Here is a 14014-nt window from a genome sequence, read left to right as displayed (position 1 = left end):
CGGCGGCCCTGTTGTCTTTTTCACTGCGTCGTCCCGGGATGTAATGGAGTTTGTTTGCATTCGGGTTTCGATGGGAGGGCGTCCCGCGTGTAGCTGCAGGGCTCCTGTGGCGGTGCAGTTAGTGACGCAGAAAATACACAATATGGGAAAGAGACAGTAAACGTGAAGAGAGAGAGAGAACCAGGGATGACTACTATGGAGACTTGTCACAACTTCAAAACACATTATCATGCCGGTTTAGTATGATCAAACAAAAAAAAGAAAGCAAAGTGATGGTTGCTTTTCGGTATGAGTGCCCATTACTCAAGTAAAATACTAAGCAACTCAATTCAAACGGCAAAAAACCACTGGAACCTACTTTCTAAATCATCTAATTATAAATAGAGATTTTCAAGGAGAACATGGGGATGTTAAGTGTGACATCGTAGTGATGCAACCTTTAGAACAAGATTATCTCTCATTTGCTGTTCATCATATATGCCGACATTTGTCCCGGCTGCATGTTTCTAGAGCTATCAGCTAATTCTGGATCAGCCAGCTGGACTATCTCTCTCTCTCTCTCTCTCTCTGGCTCTTTCTCGGTTTTGCTCTCATAAAAACACACACACACACACACACACACACACACACACACACACACACACTGACCTGACAGTTGAGAATTTGCTTTTAATCGTTCAGGGTCAGTTGACTCGTCAGAGGTTATAATGAGCTGAGAGCTCAAGCATGTGGAAGCTAAAAAGCGAGGCCTCTTGACATTTATTTATCCTAATCTATCCCTCCAAACCCCCCCCCCCCCCCCCCCCCCCCCCAAGCTCCTAAGGTCCTCACCTTTCCTCCCTCCAAGCCCTCGCCTCTTTACTTTTTCATAAGCTCCTCTGTCTATTTTTACGTCTTATTAATACATACATCCAGCCGTCTCTTTCTCTGCATCTTTGCTCTCAGATTTTGTGTTCGGTTTGACACACAAGCCTCCCCATCTTCTTTCCTCTGATTTGGGGCTCGCCTGCCCGAAGCAAATGTTAAAGGGATCCACGTTTTTGTTAGCTTGGCTTGTTGCATATCCATCTATGTTCATCTACCCTCTATGCTCTCCTTTTATCTCCTAATTCCTCCCTGCTATGTTGAGCTCAATGTAGCAACTTAGCAATCTTTTGTCATTCTATCAGATATGACTTCATCGAGATCCGTGACGGGACTTCGGAAAATGCCGATGTTCTGGGTCGCCACTGCAGCAACATCGCCCCGGCGCCAATCATCTCATCGGGACCCTCCCTGCAGATCCGCTTCGTCTCAGACTACGCCCACCAGGGCGCCGGCTTCTCCCTGCGCTACGAGATCTTCAAAACCGGTGAGGCACCTGAAGCACGATGGGTAGTTAGGGAGAAGACGCCACGCTGTAAAAAGTATTCAAATACCGCTGTGGGAAACACGACTTTCAACTTTTCCACAAACAAAACACAATATGACTAATGATATGTTACTTCTTGTTTAATAGTATTTAGTCTTAAAATCCAATGATAGGTTTTTTTCTTCTCTTTGTTAAAAAGTCCATAAACAATTCATGTGGTTAAATAAATATTTCAATAAATAATAAATATGAAGGCACCTAGAAATGTGCATTTTAGACATTCAGCACAGAGCCTTTATTGGCTTGTCTGGTCTTATTACGCTGATTTTATTATAATCCTATTTCAAGTTTACATTATTCCAATGTGCAGTTTGGACTACAAAGGGATATTGTCTAAGTCGTGTCGCTTATTTCAAGGTGAAATTCATTTTAAAGGCCGTTCTGTGTCGGTTTTCCACAGTCGGCCGGGGTCCACTGCTCACTACCCGTCTAAGAGTATTCGATTACCTCTGTGGGAAACATAACTTTCAACTGTTCCACGAACCAAACATAAGGCTCCGCTGTGCATTAATACTGAGGTTAATGATTCTGTCCCATGTTAATGGCCCGAAACCTGTGATCATTCACCCCGACACTCTTACAATAATTAACATCAGCGGAGGCGGCGGCCCCGCGCATAAACAAAAGTTAAAGAGAGAGGAGGAAAAAAAAAACGATTACCTTCCAACTGCCTGAAAGCATGCGAGGAATGCTCGTTTAATTGGAGTAGGATCCACTACTCCTGGGTAGATGGGGGGGGCGATGGAGAGAGCTCCGAGGCAACTTGGAGTTGGACTTAAGGTTAAAGGTTTATGGGGAGAGGCGGTGGCGAGGAGATTGATGGGAATGAGTGTGTGCCGAAATGGAATTTTTCGAGGTCGTCGAAGTGCACGAGGTGTGGCGCACTTTGTGGGTGAGATTGTAGCGGCGAGTGTATTTTTCTGGTGGGGGTGATGAGGTGTGTGTGTGTGTAGTAGGAGAGGTGAAACGGTTAGACGGCCTTGAGGCAGCTAAAAGATTTATGTTCAAATGAGTTTCCGGCTGATTGGCGAGGCGCCATTTGCTGGAAATTCCGATATTTAGAAATCAAAATGAATCCTGATGGCTAAACCGGCGTTTTGAATTCACGTTGGGTGGATCACACAAAAAAAAAAGAGCATTCATCTTACCTTTCGTGAAAACATCTCTGGTTTGGTGTCAATGATCGCGACCCTCATCTGCTCGACTTCGTTACCGAGGCCACCGGCTGGAACGATGCAACAGTTCGGATGGCATCCGTATCACACGAGCCCACGCGAAAAGACGCGCGTATGTACGTACAGGGACAGATCGGAGGCTGGTGGGTGGGGGATGCGGTTGCCGTGGCTTTAACAGGATCCCAGTATAAACTCAGGGGCCCTCAGAGATTGTGTCACTGTGTGAGCCGGGGCTCGCTGCGTGTGTGGGTGGTTCCACTGTGCCGGTTGCGTGAGATTCTGCCTGTCCGCATGTACGTGGAGGCGGCTTTACAGCGGCACACGCTCGTGTTTTTTGTGCGTGAGAGGGAGAGACGAGCAGAGGCCGACGCGGTGGAGGGGAATGATTGGATTTGAAGGATTGGCTATAAACCGGCAAAGCAGAAATGAGTCAGAGAGTGAAAACGTATCCAGGAAGCGTGATTGGGGCCACGTGTTAATTACGGCGTTCCCGGTGCCTGCGCGCTCTCTCATCAACACGGTTCGTCCTACCGTGGCGGGCCCGGGCGGCGGGTCTCCACTTAACGCGGGCTTACAACGTCTGACGTTGAGGCAGATCCCGTCTGGCATGTGTTTGTTCCACCAGACTTTACCCTCTTTACCGGCTTTTAGTTGCATTCCCTTTTTCCTGGTTGCAAGACTTCCACTGACGCGGGTGTGGATGTGACGGCATTTGGCTCGTGTCGAGGGTGTGAAAGTGTAAAGTAAATCCTAGATTGCGCTGTTTTTTTGCGATGTTTCTGGGACAGTGTGCGGTTGTCGGTTTTTGTTTACGGGGCCGTGTGTGTTTTTAAAGGGTGCGACCGAGCAGAGATAGAAATCTCAGCAGCTGGGGAACGCGTCCAGCTTCCTTCCTATATTAAACAGACAGAGCTTAGAGTCCAAGCTGACCCCACCGCGGCGCATCTAGAAGTCAGACGCTGTGTGTCTGCTTTTGGCTGGTTTTGTGTGTGTTTTCCGTACTAGAAACTAATGATACTGTGCGATTGGTCTGCTAACTACGTCCTTTCCGGAGTCTCACATTTCCGGTTTCATGGCACAATGCGGCCATTTGCAGAAGTATGCCAGCGCCTTAAGAGGAACCAGGGTGAACACCTGCCCCAAAACAACACACGCCCACCCACACATACACCCACATACAGTACACGTATGCCTTAATCCTGCCATAGCTACAGTGATAGTGCACGCCCCCCCATTATTGTTGTGGCCTACTTTGCTCCTACTCATGCGTGCTTAACCCTTTATTCATCCCCGGCTACCACCAACCCCCCCCTTCCCTCCCCCATGCCCCATCCACCCCTCACACACACGTCATGTGTGGCTGCCGCTGTTACCACGGCTACAGGGGGAAGACTTGCCAGAAATGCCCCCTCCCCACCCCCCCAGTTCCCCAAAGCCCACCACTAGCGCGGCGGGGGCAGATAACGTCGCAGCCAATCCCGCGTCAAGACGGGGGGGGCATGGGGAGGCCGAGAGGACCCCAGGGCGTTGGGTCTCCTCCGTGACCGCTGTCTAGGCATCTGCAGGGTCACGGCGGGGGGGCGCCGTCTTGGGCGGGACCCCCAACCAAGTGGCAGTCACAACATCAGGCCGTGGCGTTGATTGGACGCCAGCCCTCGCGACAGCGCCGGCTGTAGCTGTACGGCGGGTTGCCATGCGGCGTTTTCTCCTCAAACATCCTAACCCCGTCCCACCGCTGACAGTCACTAAAACAGATACATTTAATTCATGAATGGATAAAACGGATTAGCGCACTACCCAAATGATCAGATGAAGAGGATGATATAATAAGGGGCGATCAGCAAACACCACGAATGAGAAAATCAAAGCAATTTTCAGAAACGTGCATTACATGCTGCAGAGGCTCAGTGGGACTTGAGGAGGAAAATTCCTTTCTGCACAAAGCTGCTTCCGACTGATGAATCCGTAACAGTGGCACGCCAAGAACATTTAGTCTGTTCACGATGTTGTTGTTGTTGTTGTTATTGTGGGTTTTCCACCCCAACCCCGCTGTGTAGCACACTCCCTCCACTACACTTTCATGCACACTTGAGCACACACACACACACACATACAAAGCCCTCGCCACTTGCCTCAGGAGGACACTCTCTTCAGTGAAATTACACAAGAGAGATGTGAGTGTGACTGAGCAGCGGATACATGTCAGTCAGAGAAAGGCAGGTAGAGAGCTGAGTGGAGCGGTGGGTTTCTTTGGAGCCGCTGCAGACGGCGTGCTGTAACAGAGGTGAGCCCTCAGCGAGAGATGAGTGCAGACGAGCGGGGCGCGTTAGTTAAAAGAGCGAATGAGCACAGACTCTGAGGAGGAGGAGGAGGAGGAGGAGGAGGAGGAGGAGGAAGAAGGGGGTCACCCAGACACAACACGTGGAGCCGCATCAACATCAAGCACTCATGTGTACGAGTCGAGTGGTTTTCTACCCAGCAACTCGCCCCCTGCCCCCCTGCACCCCGTCACAGTCACACGTCCACGCTCACACTATGACCTCCCCCTTTTTGGCAGTAGACAGTTCTCGCCAAATGGCAGCTCGTGATGCGATGCAAGCACAAAACGGGGGCCGTGCATAAGGCAAGCGCGCCCGTGTGTGTGTGTGTGTGTGTGTGTGTGTGTGTGTGTGTGTGTGTGTGACACGTGCCGAGGGTTGACGGAAGGAGGCTGTGACGGGCACTTGTTTTTGATGTGTTCACATGCTGTGAACTAATGAACAGAGAGAGAAGGTACCCATGCATACACAAAGCCCACGGCACACGCCCAAATACGTGCATGCACACACACACATGCATGGCGCTATGTGTGGTGTGTTTACAGGCGATGGAGTCAAGCTGTGTTCAGATTGATGGTTTTTGTGGCAGTGGGACTCCCGACCGCTGCACCGTGACCCAGTAAGAAACAAGGCCAGTGTGTCACTGGGTCTCACGCTCGCTGGGAAGACACCACACATGCCGCACACACACACACACACACACACACACAGACACGCTCATACGGAGGGACAAACAAGATGTGCGAGGAGCTCAATGAAAGGCACATTAGAGCACATCATATACACAGCTGTTTAAATATATTCATGACATGCATGTTTATGCTCAAATAAACTGTAGATACGCATGCAACACACAGAGAGGTGAGGTTAGTGCTTGAATGTGTGGGGAAATATCGTTGTAGCTTTCTGCAAATTACCGTTGTATTTCAACGTGCCTAGTTCTGCGTGTGTGTGTGTGTGTGTGTGTGTGTGTGTGTAGGCAGTGAAGCTTTGCACATGAAGGCAGATGATCCACGGTTGTGTTTTTGATGTCTCTGGGTGTGTGGGAGTCGACACACAAGAGGTTGAGTGCTGCTTTTAACGTGTGGGGGAAGATCTCATGCGTTTTGTGTCGACATCTTCAGCCCCGACGTACGCTCATGCATGAAAAGCGGATCGATGGGCAGACGGGCGCCGTAGATCCGACGCATGCACCAGTCACGTAAGACGCCTGAGTCACTTTAAAAAAATAAAATAAAGGAACATACAAAATGAAGCTGTTAGAGAGAAAAGAAAAAAAACAAAGTGAGGGAGATATTGTACAGATAGTCTCCTGAGTCCCCCCCCATCCGCCCCCCCTCCGCCTCTCTCAGGGCTGATTGGGGTCAGCTCCCTACCATTAACCAAGTGTAGACAGGGAGGGCCGGCCGACCCCTCAGCTTTTATAAGGCTGCCTGAAAACAAGGACTGGTGCCTCGGAGGAATGCAGAGGAAGGAATGCCCTGTGTACGTGTCTGCACTACCTCAACGCTGCTTTTATGAATATCTGTCTGCTTATCAAGTGCACTGGCACCCCCCCCTTTTTTTTTTCTCTCGCAATTTCGAAATCCACCAGAAGCTTCTCCCCGGAGTCAACCTGGCCTCTCTATTTGCTTTTCTAACACACACTCAACGATGGGAAAGTTCAAGGTTCAGACACTTTTCCTTATGCAATGTAACGCACCTTCCATTTGTTGAATTTCAGCTGGGGAGAAGTTTGAAAAACAAGTGTGCTTATAATTAGCCACCGTTTCAGTGGCATCAGACGGTTTAGAAAGGACACGACCGCAGGCATTGCTGACATGCACGCCAGCAGAGACCTAATGACAGCGGAGTCTCTACGGCAACATTATCACACAAAGCTGTGTTGCCTCACGCCAAGCATGAAAGTAGATGGAGACACAGAACGACAAACAATCAAACGCACCCGAGTGTTTATGGCAATACACATAAAGGCGGACATGTTAGGAGCCAGTGGGCAAGGAAATGTGGTAAACTGGCCCGCGGAGCAGCAGTGGCTGATGGGTAGATGATCTGAGCCACACAGCTGCCGTAGCTCAAGGTGAGCCGCCCCGGGCGCATAAATCTGCATGGGTGATGAGGAGCCGCCGCGAAGGGCCCACTTAGAGCCATTACACAACGTTTGTGGTGCATACCTGTGGGAGAGAGCGTGCAAAAAAATTAAAACGTTTGTGAGCTCCTTCCTCGCACGAGGGGCGTATGGTTGAGTCTGGTTGCAATAAAGACATGATACCACCTTTCTGAACGTAAAATAGGTTTTTGTTTCTGGCCTTACATCATTTTGTGCGAAACACGGTGGCGGAGCTGATTCGTGGCACAAGAGGGGCCGCGGAGTTAGATGCGCCCACTTTAGCATTTACTCACTGGATTTTCTCCTCCATCTCTGATCATAATCGTGTGTTTGTGCGGCCCAACCGCCACGGGCTCCCGTACACTCGGTGATGAACGACTCTCTGAAACACCCTCTGCAAGTCAGATGGGATATCTGAGTGTGATCCATTGCTCTCGCTTGCATACCCTCCTATCACGGCCAATAGCTCATCCCGCTCTAAACGCCGCCTCCTTCTTTTAATCATCGCAGGGTCGGAGTTCTGTTTCCGCAACTTCACCAGCTCCTCCGGCATGATCGAGTCCCCGGGCTTCCCGGATAAATACCCCCATAATCTGGAGTGCTCCTACATGATCATCGCCCCGCCCCACATGGACATCACCCTCACGTTCCTGACCTTTGACCTGGAGAACGACCCGCTGCTGGTGGGAGAGGGCGACTGCAAGTACGACTGGCTGGACGTGTGGGACGGCCTGCCGCAAGGTGAGGGGATAACACACACACACACACACAGTAAACTCACATTCAGGAGCCACAGAGCTTATCCTCCCTCCCCCAGAAATTTGCAAACCAGTCTTCAATTTCCTGAGCAGCCTTTGCTCCCTTTGATGTAAAGCAGCCTGGCCTTGCATTCCATCACATTACATAGAGGAAACATTATTTCACACGGGGGAGCTGAAAGTGACTCGACACCCCTATCAGGCAGCCGTTTCCCATGCCCCCTCTCCCCCCCCCCAGCCCCTTCCCTCTCCATAATAACACCCTTCACCACCCCCTTGCTCTCCTCCCAGTCCTGCCTCCTTATCACCTAGCGCTTCCTTCCTCCCCCCCCAGGGCGAGTGAGAGTGATGGCCACGATGAATATCTGCTCGCGTCCAATAGGAGGTGCAGAGCGTCGCGAAAGTGGCCGAAATCGGTCGAGAATCAGGAAATGGCGAGAAACAAACATTTGAAGGGCTTTGATAGCGACCGCCGCAGGGTAATGTCGGTTTCTGTGGTGCTGTTGAAAATCTCAATAGCAGTGCTCCCTTTCCGACTCCTCTCACCCGTTGACTCTCTTTCCCCCAATTTTTTGAAATATGAAGCCCGACAACTGATGATTTGTTCCAATTATTCTATTTCCTGTTTCTAAAAAGGGATCCAAGTGGATTTTAAATTCCAATTATAGCCTTGGATTTAGGAGCTTTGATAGTTGAAAACAATTTACGCCATTCAAAGTTTAGAATTAGGAGGAAATTAAAGTGTAACCCAGTTCCAGGGAGCCGGGTCCTCGGGCATAACAGAGGGACGTTAGACGAAACGGCGGAGAGAGCTACTCTTGAGACTATTGTAATCCCCGCTAGTGTGTGCGTTTTTTTGTGACCGTGTGTGTCTGCAGCTGATCCCATTGCAGCTTGCATTAAGGCAGGGATTCCATTCCCCCTGCTGGGCCCTGGCTGACACACAAGTGGCAGATGCAGGGATGGACAGCAGGGAGAGGAATGAGGGGAGGGGGGGAAATACGGCGTGCTGCGACTCATTAGACAACGCTTACTGAAGCTTTCCAGTTCCTGTTTCTATTTTACATGGAAAGGATACGCAGTACTGTCACAAAGCAAAAGCACACTCTCCCTTTTTTCAAAATAAAAGCACAATCTGTGCATTAAGAACTTTTGATGCAATATCGCGCTGATAGAACATTTAAAAATGAAAGTGTTTTTAGGACCAAGAAAACCTTCACCGTGAAACAGACCAGTTTGATTTGTTTCTGTGTGTGTGTGTGCGTCTGCAGTGTCTCCTCTGATCGGCCGGTACTGCGGGACGAAAATCCCTCCGGAGATCCAGTCTTCCTCCGGCCTGCTGTCCCTCTCCTTCCACACCGACATGGCCGTGGCCAAAGACGGCTTCTCCGCCCGCTACAACATGACGCACAAACAAGTCAGCGACTGTAAGTGCGAGATAACATTTAGTAACACGCGTGTGTGTGTGCAAGTACTCTCTGTGTCGGTTTGTTTTCCTGTTTTCATCTCCACTTCTCTTTCCCCCGTTTCCACGGTTTCATCTCCGTCATCTCTGATGGCACTCGTCGTTTTTTCTCTATCTTCCGTTCCTCTTAGCCTCTCGAACTTTTCAGCTTTGCCTGCTTTAATGTTTATTTAAATCTGTGCGCTCTCTCTCTCACCCACAGTCTATTTTCGCTCCCTCCTTAGAGAGCACCGTTTCCTAGAAGCAAACTCTTACTGTTTTATTTCAGAATATAAATTAACATCACCTCAATTTACCGCTGCTCACCTGTTGGGCTGCTTTCCGTCTCCCTTTGCCCTTCCTCTGTCTGGATTTCCCTTTTCTTCTCCCTCCTCAAGCTCTTAATATTAAGCTGCATTCAATTTTTAACTGTCAGTCGCTTAAGAAACATTCTTTACGCTTTGCTTTGTCCCACCAGCGTTCCACTGCAGCATGGTGCTCGGCATGGAAACGGGGAAGATCAGCGACGATCAGATCAGCGCCTCGACGACCTTCTACGACAACCGCTGGTTGCCGCGGCAGGCGCGCCTCAACAACGACGACAACGCCTGGACGCCGTCGGAGGACAGCAACAAGGAGTACATACAGGTTCGGTTTCAACCAGTGAAAAATAGAATTGAAGTGTTTCTGCCGGGCCGGAAGAGAGGAGAGGTTGCGCCGGGCAACGGTGTCTCGTACACGGGCGAGGACACACCCCTTTGCAGGAAATAGAGGAACTGTGAACTGATGATAAGGAAGTGCTTCGGTGCTCTCAATCTTTCTTGTCTCGAAACACACAGTGGCCCTAAACTGCAAGCATGCATACGTATACACACACACACACACACACACACACGCACTCACAGGTACAGGAGCGCAGAGAATGCCAGGTGATTGATGAAGGCGTTCTCCGGGAATACATCCGAACACCACGCCATTGATCTTTGCTTGCAGGCTTCCTCCCCTTGCACACGGCAATGTGAAGATTTGCACACACATACACACACACACACACACACACACACACACAAGCTCCCTCGGCAGTAGGCCACAGTCGGCGTCCATCGCCTGCTGTCTGTGTGACGGATAGAAACAGCAGCTGCTTTGTCTCTGTTATCTACATCAGCCCTGAGCTCCATAAATCCCTTCAAATATCTACACAGCCGCTCTATTACTACGTTGAGTTTTAAATGATTTCTCCGCCTCGTTTTCCAGGTCGACCTCCACTTCCTGAAGGTGTTGACGGGGATCTCCACGCAAGGGGCCATTTCCAAGGAGACGCAGAAGTCCTACTACGTCACTACCTTTAAACTGGAGGTCAGCACCAACGGGGAGGACTGGATGGTCTACCGGCACGGCAAGAACCACAAGGTAGAGGAGATAACACTTTAACGAGACCATCACGATATGTTCTCCAACAACAGAGGCTGTAGTGTTCGTCCCAGGGCCATATCAAGGGGAGGAACATTCCTGCAGGAGTCATTCCCCTTCTAGGACTGTCTGTGAACCTGAGTCATGACCCCAGTCACGAGGCGGAGAGAGGGAGGAAGAGATGGGGAGAGATGCAGGAGGGGAACAATGGAGTGCTCTGTGTGCCCTTATCTGGGCTCGCTATTCACCATCTCTCTCGCATCAACGTGCAAATAAACACAGGCCGCGGGTGGGGCAGCGTTGTGGACTCACACCAGGTGTGAACTGGGAGAGTTTGGGTGCTTCATAGCAACATTATTTTTACGTTACGGTATTTTTATGGAAGAGGGGGGAGGGGGGGGGGGGATTCATCTTCAGCTTGCGTTGTTGTGTCCTACAGTAAGCCCGTCTCCATCCCTTATATCTGGGCGAAGGTCAATGTGGATTGCGAGCAGCTAAATAGAGAGTGGCAGCGGTGGCGGAGTGTGCGTGTGTGCGGAGGGTCGATCCGCACTCACTTACCCATACAGACCAGCCCCCCCCCTCCACTCCCCCCACCCTTCTGTGTGTGCCAGTGATTGGTTTGGGGCAGGTCCGGCGGGGGGTATTTAATGTGGAGATTATTTCGTGGAACGTGGATTTGACTTTATAAATCAACATCTGTGCGACGTATAACCCCCCCCACTCCTTCCACATACACACACGAACCCCCCCCTCCCCCCCCTTCAAACAACCTCTGGCTGATCTCTCTGTCTGGAGGTCTGTGCGTGTGTTCGCATATGTACATGATGTGTTCCTGTCTGTCTGTAGCGTGTAATCTGAACTAATCTGTCTGAGCGAAAAAGACTTTCGGACTGATGCATCGACATGCAATCGGGAGAGATATTGCTCGTAATACTGGGCGCTTAGAACATTAGAAAATTGTTTATGTGATCCATATCAAAATGTAGACGTGATTTAAATATACCATCAGTGTGTGTGGATGATCACGAGGAAAAGTCGTCGCAGCGTTTACTCCATGCGTGATGGGAGCTATCGCATTATGCATAAAGGACTTATTGTGCCTTTGCATTCGCAGATCTCAGATTACAACTTTCTCTTTGTACATCTGCAGACATTGACGGATGGATTGGGCCCGGGGGCGACGCCTTTCTGATTCATCGCGGACACTTTTTTCGGTCACGGGTCGAGCCTGGCCTTATAATTAAATAGTTCACTGTGCAGCCCGGTGGTGGTCCGGTCCCCGCGGGTTTGCGGGTTGAATCTTCCGTGACTGCTAATCCACCAGACGTGTCGTACAAACTCCCCGTCTGCCCGTCCTAAGCCCCCCAAAGAGCCCTTAAGTGGGTGAAACTCAAATCTCGTCAGGGGGTCTGTAATGACTGGGATTTGGCTCTTCTAATTGTCGTTTAACAGTGAGCTCGGAAAGCTAATGTGGATTCGGAGGATCGTCGGTGGCGTTTGTGGAAAGGTTGAGCCAGGGGGGGGGGGGGGGGGGGGGGGGGGTGAATAAAAGTGGTATTAAAAGAGAAAAAACACCAGAGCTGCAGATTGCAATCACGTCAGTCACACCAGCACACAGGCGTTGTGCACGTCTGCGTGTGTGATGCTTTCTCTCATTTCTTTGCACGCCAACACCTTCTCAGTTTGACACCACTGTGACTTGTTAATTCTAAATCACACCACTCACATGTACACCCCATTACTTGATGAGATGTGTGCACACTAAGGAATTGCATATCTCTCTCTCACACACACACCCAGACAAATTAACATTAAAGGCGCCTTGCTGTCATTCGTCTGTGAGGAAAATCCCATCAGCCCCAGCGCTAACCAATCATTGTGTTACTGAAAAGCATTGTGAGGCTGCGCTGTGTGTCCAACGCGCACACCAACACAAAGTAACCTGGGAGAAAAACGCTCACACAGCATCTCGGCCTGTTCCTCTATCACACCGTGTCACACAGCCTCTTACTGATGTTTTTTTATACTCTTTCTTCAAGCTAATACGTTAAACAAACTTTGACAGACTTGGACATGGGGTGGTGTGTAGGACAATTTTGAAGGATCACTGCGTCAACCACAAACACACACACACACACACCCTGTTTGCACGTGTTAGAGCCAGCAGTGGAGCACGAACAGCTGGAACCAGTTCCTACTGTCAACATCTTCATACCGAGGGTGGGGAGGGGAGAGAACGTCAGGAGCAAAGAAGGAGGGGAAGAAGGTGGAAGGGAGGGGAGGGGGGGTGGGGGTAGAAGGGGGGGCAGGTAGAGGGACTGAGGGGAATAATTAGAGCAAGACAACAGAGATGAAGAGTGTAGTGTACAAAGAAGGAGTCCGGGAACGAGGGGAACAGCGCAGGGATGAAAAGGCGCCCGGAAAGGGAGTAATGTCTTCTCCAGAGCTCCGATCCCGGTTCCCCGCGGCGCCATTCGCTTGAAGGAAAACCTCTGGCAGAGGATGGAGACGTGTGCCAAGAGAGAAGAAAAGGGGAGATGGAAAATGAGTCATGCTCTGAAGTATACATCCATCCACACCTCGTTTTCCAGAGAACCAGAGAGTCTGTTTTTGAGGCGCACGAGTTTCCCCTTTTTGCTCTCTTTGCTCGGCCGTAGCTGTGAACCCAAAGAGCGTGTTTTTGCTATGCGCCATTCACAGTGACCTCCTTCTCCGGAGGGGTCATCAATAGTTAAATACCCGCGGTGCCCGTGTCCCGCCAAATGTCCCCACAAACAGCCAGCGTGCGCGGTGCTGGGCCTCGTTATATTTTCATGACCCTCCACACCGGCAGACACAACATGACAACGTCAATTATTCAGCCCCGGCTCACCGTCCTGTCACGTGACGGCTCACAACATGGCAGTCGTCGGGCAGATTACGCAGGCGGCCCGTACAATGCCGGCATTCATTTCAATCCGTGTCCCACTGCCAGTTGGTAAGTAACCACGTTATCAGCCTTCTAGTCAATGAGCAACCTTCTGCTTCCTCAGGCTCGTTGACCTTTAACCTTGCATGGAATTGGTCAGGGGTCAAAGGAGCGACCTCTCAGGTACCCTGACAATGGACGGGAGGAAGTGGAGTAGACGGAAGAAGCCGAGAAGCGACTGACAGCTTCTCATTGGCCCCTCCCATCCAAAAAATAAAATGGAAAGAGCTCCTAGTGAGCCAATTCTTATTGAACAAGCAGTTCTTTTCATGTCGGTAATGTTGGCCAGATTCTCTGCCTTTATCCAAAGATGAAAATAAAGCGAAGCAGCAGCATTTTAATGCACTAGCTAATACCCTATTAGGGATGACAGGCCTCTTTACAATTGGAAAATTGGACATTTCTGGGAAGTAGTGG

General features: G+C 50.3%; 1 protein-coding gene across 1 annotated transcript in view; it reads left to right on the top strand.

Annotated features, from left to right (window-relative positions):
- Positions 1 to 14014, top strand: part of nrp2a (neuropilin 2a) — a 48554-nt gene that overhangs the window by 14718 nt on the left and 19822 nt on the right. The window contains exons 3-7 of the mRNA XM_078091359.1: positions 1170 to 1351; positions 7525 to 7755; positions 9044 to 9199; positions 9695 to 9864; positions 10471 to 10644. Of these exons, the coding sequence (XP_077947485.1) occupies positions 1170 to 1351; positions 7525 to 7755; positions 9044 to 9199; positions 9695 to 9864; positions 10471 to 10644 (913 nt within the window). The remainder of the gene's footprint in view (positions 1 to 1169; positions 1352 to 7524; positions 7756 to 9043; positions 9200 to 9694; positions 9865 to 10470; positions 10645 to 14014) is intronic.

This window comes from Gasterosteus aculeatus, chromosome 1, assembly GCF_964276395.1.
Source record: "Gasterosteus aculeatus chromosome 1, fGasAcu3.hap1.1, whole genome shotgun sequence".
Lineage (NCBI taxonomy): Eukaryota > Metazoa > Chordata > Actinopteri > Perciformes > Gasterosteidae > Gasterosteus > Gasterosteus aculeatus.
The sequence above is the reverse complement of the archived record's forward strand: the minus strand, read 5'-3'. Positions and strand labels throughout refer to the sequence as shown.